We start from the raw sequence: 8,072 nt of genomic DNA, 5'->3' as shown, positions 1-8,072 counted from the left end.
TCTCATTTTTACATTAGGTGGTCAAAAAATGTATTTAAAAATTGAAAATGAATTCGAAATTGTTTCATGTAAGAATCAATTGCAATTGTCTTTCAATTCATTTTTTATGAGCTATGCATTTTAATTGAATCGTGAATCATTTTGATTTTCCTATATTACTTTAGCACATTGTCAATGTTCAAACTGTGCAGAATGTTACGATAGTTTACAATGAAATCAAATGTACTTATTATTACATTATAACCACTGTCTTAATTTTGATGAGCAATTAGTGTATTTTAATGTTCGTCGTGATGGGCTCAGCATCTCTCTCTCTGCCCCCTTCCCCCCACCACCCCAGTGGTGCTTGAAATAAAAAGTTCGAGAACCACTGAATTTGTTCAAATAAAGCTGGAGGCTTGCTCTGAAAAGTAAAAAAAAAAAAAAAAAAGAAGAAAACGTGTCACTTTAACGAGCCGTGCTGCTGACTAGTGGCTTTCCCTCCGTCATATATAAAGCGGGCGCCCCCGCCTTTTACCGCAGTCCCCAAAATGAGTTTCGCGGTGGAGAGCCACTTTTTCGGGCCGAGCGGACTCCGCAAGGCTCGGCCCGCCTCGGTGTCGTCCGGCGGCTTCCACTCCCAGCGCCGCCGCCTCGCCTCCAGCCAGCCCTCCTCCGGGGACAGCCTGGACACTCTCAGCGGGAGCGAGAAGGAGATCCTGCGGGCGCTCAACGACCGCTTCGCCGGCTACATCGACAAGGTGCGCAGCCTGGAGATGCGCAACCGCGACCTGGAGGCGGAGGCGGCGGCCCTGCGGCAGCGCCAGAGCGGGCGTGCGTCGCTGGGGGACCGCTACGAGCGGGAGCTGGAGGACCTCCGCGGGATGGTGCGCCGGCTTAGCCGCGACAAGGGTCACGCGGCCGTGGAGTACGAACGCCTGGAGGAGGACATCCAGCGGCTGCGGGCCCGCCTGGAAGAGGAAGCTCGCGGCCGGGAGGAGCTGGACGCGGCCGCGCGGGCTCTGAAGAAGTACGTGGACGAGTGCCAGCTGGGCCGAACGGACCTGGACAGGAAAGTCGGCGCCCTGGACGACGAGGTCGCCTTCCTCAAGAAGAACCACCAGGAGGAAGTGGACGAGCTGCTCGCGCAGATTCAGGGCGCGCAGGTACGCGGCAAGCCACCGGAGCGCAATTCTACTAGTGTACAAGTAGCAGTAATGTGTGACATCTGTGTGCGGTAGTCCAATGACTTGGGTGCACTAATAAATAGAACTTACTTTTTTTTTTTTTTTTCCAACATTACCTTCCAATCCAAGATGACATTTCAGTGCTTTCATAAAACATTTGGGGAAGATTAGTGCAATGAATAAACCAAACTCGTAGAATGAGTCATACTGGTAAAGTATTCTGCGCACTACCATGACAAGGGCACACTGGTAGAACAACTACTGGATGTCTTATTAGTTTTTCCACGACTATATGACATTTCTGATCAAAGGCACATGAGTAGAACTCCAAGTGACGATTTCCCACTACTGCTTTTCCATATTTCTGCGCACTAGTAGAAAACTTGTTTCACTCATGTGTTTGGTTTTCCTCTCTTACCCTCCAATACTGTATGAGATCTCCACAAACTAGTACAATGGCTAAGGTGCACTAGTACAATGGCTGTTTTCTTAATCCACGACAGTTTAATAGCTTACGAGTGAGGGCAAAACGTACTTAACTAGTGCATGGACAATTCAGCACACTAGTAGAGTAACAAATAAATATTAGTACGTCTTTCCATATTTAGATGACTTTTGACCTGCGTGACTCGTCCAAAGTGGACGTCACCGGAGCCTTGCGGGAGATCCGCGCACAGCTGGACCGCCACACCACCAAGAGCGCCATGCAAGCAGAGGACTGGTTCAAAGGTGAGATAAAAGTGCCAGCACACAGCTGATGAACTGCGGTGCTAAACCCATTTTCGAATGACCTTGCATTATTTATTATTTGGTGAGCAGCAAATATGAAATCTGAAGTTACGGAATGTCAATGGCTGTTTGTTGATTTGTGCCTTGCGATTGGTTGGCGACCAGTTCAGGGGCTACCCCGCCTCTTGCCCAAAGATGGGAGTAATGGGCTGCAGCACGTTTGCGACCCTAGTGAGGATAAGCAGCATGGAAAATGGATGAGCAAATGAAGTTGTGGAAAGTTATTCAGCACATTTGATGAAATTAGTGCAACTGCAACCAGTTCAATGTGTAACCCGCCTCCTGCCCGTTGACGGCTGGGATAGGCTCCAGCACTCCCAGCGACGCTCGTGAGGATAACTGGCAAAAGAAAATGGATGGATGGATTTGCTCAAATAATGTCGAGAAAGAAAAAATGAAAAAAAAATGCTTGTTTAAAGTGGGGCGGCACGGTGGAGCAGCTGGTGAAGTGTTGGCCTCACAGTTCTGAGGTCCCGGGTTCAATGCCGGACCCGCCTGTGTGGAGTTTGCATGTTCCCCTCGTGCCTACGTGGGTTTCCTCTCACACCCCAAAAACATGCAACAATAATTGGACATTCTAAATTGCACCTAGGTGTGATTGTAAGTGCGGCTGTTTGTCTCGATGTGCCTTGCGATTGGCTGGCAACCAGATCAGGGTGTACCCCGCCTTCTGCCCGTAGACAGCTGGGATAGGCTCCAGCACCCTTGTGAGGATAAGCGACAAATAAAATGGATGGATGGATTGGTAAAAGTGAAGTAAAGTCAAATTTAAGGAAGTTAAAACAAATTCATTAAATCAGAACCATGAAGTCGGCACATTTATATTTGCATATTTGCTTTAGTGGACCACATAAGATGATGTGGCGGGCCAGATGTAGCCCCTAGGCTTTAGGTTTGCAGTAGCATTGAAACCGATTTTGCATTCTACAGAACGTTGAAATGGCACCGATGCAAACCTGAACCCAAGCAATAAAATAAATGGCCTTCATATGGCAGCACCAGACAAGGATGCAGTGCTGGATTCAGGTTACACACAGAGGCAACAATAAGTAGCAGTTAACAGATGATTTTTATTATTTTTTTTTTTAAACCTAAACCTCAACAAGTACTGTATAAATGCTTCAAGGTTACAGTCAAGGTTGTCTCATGGATCCCTTAGTGTGTGTGTGTGTGTGTGTGTGTGTGTGTGTGTAGGAAGGGGGGGGTGTCTGCGGGTGGGCTATGCCAAGTGACCTTCAGCTTGACCGATGTTGCAATATTCTCTATTTAGAAGGCTGACATCATCAGAATCAAAATCAGTACGATACAAAACCAACACGGTTGGCGCTACGACCTTGTCTATGTGATGTCACGCTGACTGCGGCGGTGAGCGGTGAGGGTCATTCCCATTTCCAAGAGGGAGGCGGGATAGGACGCTGGGTCAGACACGTACAAGCTACGACCTACTAAAATGCGACGCGGCTAGTGTGGGATTGATTTCGTATGCCGTATTTTCCGCACTATAAGACGCACCTAAAAGCCTTTAATTTTCTCAAAAGCCGACGGTGCGCCTTATAATCTGGTGCGCCTTATACATGGATCCATACTGAGCCTTTCGTGCAGCTCCATCTAATGGATGCATAACGTAACTCCAGCCTCTACTGTAGCGTCTATTCTATGCGCCTTATAATGCGGTGCGCCTTATATATGGGGAAAAACGTTATGGAATGAGGAATTCGTTGAGGGTGAGCCTTATAATGCGCTGCGCCTTATAGTGCGGAAAATACGGTACATTGGAAGGGTGTCAAACTCATTTTTCTTGCACCGCATTGTAGTTCTGGCTTCCGATCAGAGGGACGTTGTCACTGTGAAACAATAAAAACATTTCATCCTCTCATCATATTTACAATTTTTGAACTAGTTTTGGAATCAGAAATCAAGGGCAATCTGTTTTTCAATTGGTAACAAAAATGCTTGTAATATCTCAACTTCATCATTTATGATAATGACATTTTAAAATTTTGGTACAGAATCATGAAAATTGACCCTCTATGTTTGGTTCCGCAGGCTATAAAAAAATCATGCGGTGGGCCAAATCTGGCCCCAGGGCTGAGTTTGACACTTGTGGTACATTGTGTGTGTTGCAACCGAACCTCGATCATTGAACTTCGGTTCTCGTAGTGCGCATGGAGCGTCTCGCCGAGGCAGCCAGGTCCAACCAAGACGCCATCCGCGGGACCCAGGAGGAAATCGTGGAATACCGCCGTCAGCTCCAGAGTCGCACCATCGAGCTGGAGACTCTCCGAGGAACCAAGGAGTCCCTGGAGAGGCAGTGCGTGGAGGGCGAAGACAGGCACCAGGATGACCTCGACTCGCTCCAGGCAACACGACCGCAAACGCCGACGTCGCACCGGGGAGGAAACAAGACTTTGGTCTGTTAAATCTGCAGGTCATGTTCTGCTTTTATTCCACAGGACACCATCAGTCATCTGGACTCAGAGCTGAAGAACACCAAATGGGAGATGGCCAGCCAGCTGAAGGACTATCAGGAACTACTGAACGTGAAGATGGCTCTAGATATTGAAATAGCCGCCTACAGGTTGGTGTCCCGATACAATAATTCACGTCGCTCATTCCGCTTCTCAATGCTTCCGTGTCGCCTCCAAAAACAGAAAGCTACTGGAGGGAGAAGAGAGCCGCCTCGTGTCAGGAAGTCCATATTCCTTCTTGGAAAACAGGATTTCGGCACATCTGAAAGTCAAGGAAGACAAAGTGATTGTGGAAGAGCAGACAGACGAGACCCAGGTCACGGAGGTGACAGAGGAGGCCGAGGAGGAGCAACAGGGTGAGGAGTCGAAAGAAGAGGAAGGCGAAAAGGAAGAAGAGGAGGATGACAAAAGAGAGGATGCGGACAAGCCAAAGGAGAAGCCAGAACCGCCAGAGAGAGTTGTGAATTCTCCTCGGGCTAAATCTCCCCCGAAATCACCAGAGAAAGCTTCCAATTCTCCCCAGCCAAAATCACCAGAGTCCAAATCGCCACCGGCCAAATCCCAAACGCCCAAATCCCCTGCACGCTCGCCGAAATCCAAATCCCCTCCAAGCAAGTCCCCAAAGTCAAAATCTCCTCCTCCCAGGACACCTGAACCGGCAGAGGAGGAAGTCAAGCCGGCGCCGGCTCCCAAAGACGACGCCAAGGGCGAGAAAAAGGCCGAGCCTCAGCCTGCTAAAGACGAAAAGAAGGATCCGTCGGCTAAAGAAGATAAGGTGGAACAACCAGTGAAGGAGAAGAACAAGGAGGAAGAAGCAGAGAATAAAAAGGAGGATGACAAACCTGAAGAAAAGAAAGAAAAGCAAGCGTCCGACGTGCCAAAGAAGGGGGAAACTCCAAAAGCTCCAAAGCCTGCTGAGAACAACGCAACGGCCTCCGAAGCCAAAGAGGAGGCTTCTACCCTGGCCGAGGAGCCCTCCGCTCCTAAACTGGCGAAGGCGGAGCCAGAGAAAACCGAGAAGAAGCAGGAAGAGAAACCTGCGCCGAAGTCTGAACCCGTGAAACCGGTAGAGACCAGTAAAGGAGCTGAAAACGACGGGAAGCCGGAGAAAGTGGAGAAGTCTCCTGGCGCCGAGTCCAAAGACACAAAGGAAGAGAAGGCCAAGAAGTGACGCAAGGGTGGACTTTACGGATGAGAGCGGCAAGGATGCAAAAGCATAAGAAAGTTTTTTTTTTTGTTTTTAATTTTGACTGTCCTGCACCTTACGTACGCACCGTACACGCCAATAATGTATGTAGGCGACACTCCTTATCACGCACTTTAAGTGAATGTGGCAGCTGCCATTGGACAAAACAAGTGCGTCGACGTTGTACTTGCGCAGATGCCAAGCTGAACATATTCACCACACATAATACAGGGATGAGAATGACCAATTTGGAAAAACACTCAAAATGTCCGCCTTCGGGGGGAGTTCAAAGGGGGGGTGCGTCCCCCCTAGGGCGCAAAATCTTTTAAATGGTGACCTCTGGTTACGTCTAACAGTGTAAATACAGGGCAATCATAATATTTTCAAAACTTAAAATATGAATCCAACCAACCAATATAATATTGCCAAAACTTCAGACATAAAAATGTGGACTGAGTGAAATTTATATCAAATAGGCTACTGCTCTTACTAGTTGTACTTCAGAAATAAGTACACGAGTAATTTGTTGATATATATTTATGAAATATGAAAGTGAGCGATAAAATGCGTGATCTACAGGGCCAGTGCCACAGTTAGGCCTAATCGTATTAACAGTTGTCAATTATATAATATTTGAGAAATTTACGTCCAACTTACCTTTGTGTTTCCTCGTGTGGTTATTTTTTGCTCATCGGCTTCCATAATTGATCATATCGGAATGCAGAATGCGTAGCACTCTTCCGGGAACGTCCATTTTTTGTACGTGTTCGGTCAGACATGTTGATCCAGTTTTCGTTCCTATCCGCACGGTTACACTTTTTTTACCCCGTGATTTTTATCATTTTCCCTGGCACAATCTTCATCTTTCCGCGACAAGACTTTCGCCATAGTGGCAAACGTGCGGACCGCTCGATAACATATGCATACGTATGTCTATAAGTTATAACTACACCGTAGTAAACAGAACGCTTCTCAATGAAATGTTAACATCGGAGTGAAAATGCCGACGAAATACCGCCAAAAATGGTTGTTGTTATTATAAACACCAAATTCAATGCAAACTGATAGAAATGCCCTGTTCCGCTGAAACTCTTTACGGATTTACACGTATCACAAAAATGACAGATGAAAAATTCTCATCCCTGTATAATATATTTAAATATATACAAATATCTATGGTATATTTATATTAGTAATTAGTAAGACAGACCAGTTCGCTTGCTGTGCACTTTGTTTCTCCTCACAGGTGTGATGTCTCACTCCTCCGGCCTGCGATGCTCTTGACAATATCGACTGTGATCTGTAATAATCTGCTAAACTGAACAATCTGCAGCACATGACAAAAATAAAGAACGGGCGACACCATTTTGTGGCAATCCATCCATCGCGGGCATTTGGTGACGCTTCATCCGAGCCAATGTCAAGTCCGAAAGGTATACGTTGTATGCTGCAAGACTTGTCTGCATTGCAGGGGAAGGAGAAAGGGTGGAGACGCTGCACGCGTCCTCACGTCCCGCAAACCGCGGTCATGTATAAATGAGGAGCAGTGCGGCATACTAGCACGAGTCAATTTCATATTTAGTTGCAGATTTCCATCACATCATTGACACACACGGCAACAACCGCAATGGCGCACACGTCGCTAAGAATCGGCCAATAACGGGAAATCAACTTAGTCGCTCAAGTTAAATCCATCCATCTATCTTCTTTGCCGCTTATCCTCACGAGAGGCGCCGGGAGTACTGGAGCCTATCCCAGTTATCGACGGGCAGGAGGCGGGGTACACCCTGAACTGGTGGACAGCCAATCGCAGGGCACATAGTTGGACTCACAATCACACTTGGGGCAATTAAGAGTCCAATTAATGTTGCATGTTTTTGGGATGTGGGAGGAAACCAGAGTGCCCGGAGGAAACCCACGCAGGCACAGGGAGAACAAGGCAGGTCCGGGATTGAACCCAGGACCTCAGAACTGTGAGGCCAACGCTTTACCAGCTGATCCACCGTGCCGCCTCAAGTCTCAATAAAGCTGGGGTGTCCATTTATGGATCTGCTATTGGCACCGGTGCAATTGACTGACATTGAAACAACGTGTCTCTCTTGTATGCACGATTCATTTTATATACCGTATTTTCCGCATTATAAGGCGCACCTTCAATGATTGACCCATTTTAAAACGTTTTCCCATGTATAAGGTGCACCTGATTATAAGGCGGACTATCAGCTTTTGAGAAAATTAAAGGCTCTTGGGTGCATCTTATAGTGCGGAAAACACGGTATTTGATTGCGATATGTCCTAAACAATAGAATGAAAAACAAAGCCAAAGTGTAACCTGACTGAATGTTCCTCGATACGCGTTTGCAGCTGTACTCAATGAACGTGCGTGACAGTGAAAAATAATCGGCGCGCTCACATTCTATAAATAGAACGGCGGTGAGGTGCAAAGAAAACGGAAAATTTCAT

At 47.1% G+C, this 8,072-nt stretch overlaps 1 protein-coding gene across 1 annotated transcript; it reads left to right on the top strand.

The window, feature by feature from the left end:
- The first annotated feature begins 421 nt into the window (after positions 1–421).
- LOC133499974 (neurofilament medium polypeptide-like) lies at positions 422–7,719 on the top strand. The gene is made up of 5 exons (XM_061818468.1): positions 422–1,145; positions 1,775–1,895; positions 4,116–4,315; positions 4,409–4,533; positions 4,607–7,719. Exons 1-5 carry the CDS (start codon positions 531–533, stop codon positions 5,592–5,594), a joined length of 2,049 nt encoding a protein of 682 aa, XP_061674452.1. The 5' UTR covers positions 422–530; the 3' UTR covers positions 5,595–7,719.
- Positions 7,720–8,072: the final 353 nt, after the last annotated feature.

This window comes from Syngnathoides biaculeatus, chromosome 4 (assembly GCF_019802595.1).
Source record: "Syngnathoides biaculeatus isolate LvHL_M chromosome 4, ASM1980259v1, whole genome shotgun sequence".
In the NCBI taxonomy this organism is placed as follows: Eukaryota; Metazoa; Chordata; class Actinopteri; order Syngnathiformes; family Syngnathidae; genus Syngnathoides; species Syngnathoides biaculeatus.
This window is presented reverse-complemented; position numbering and strand designations above follow the sequence as displayed.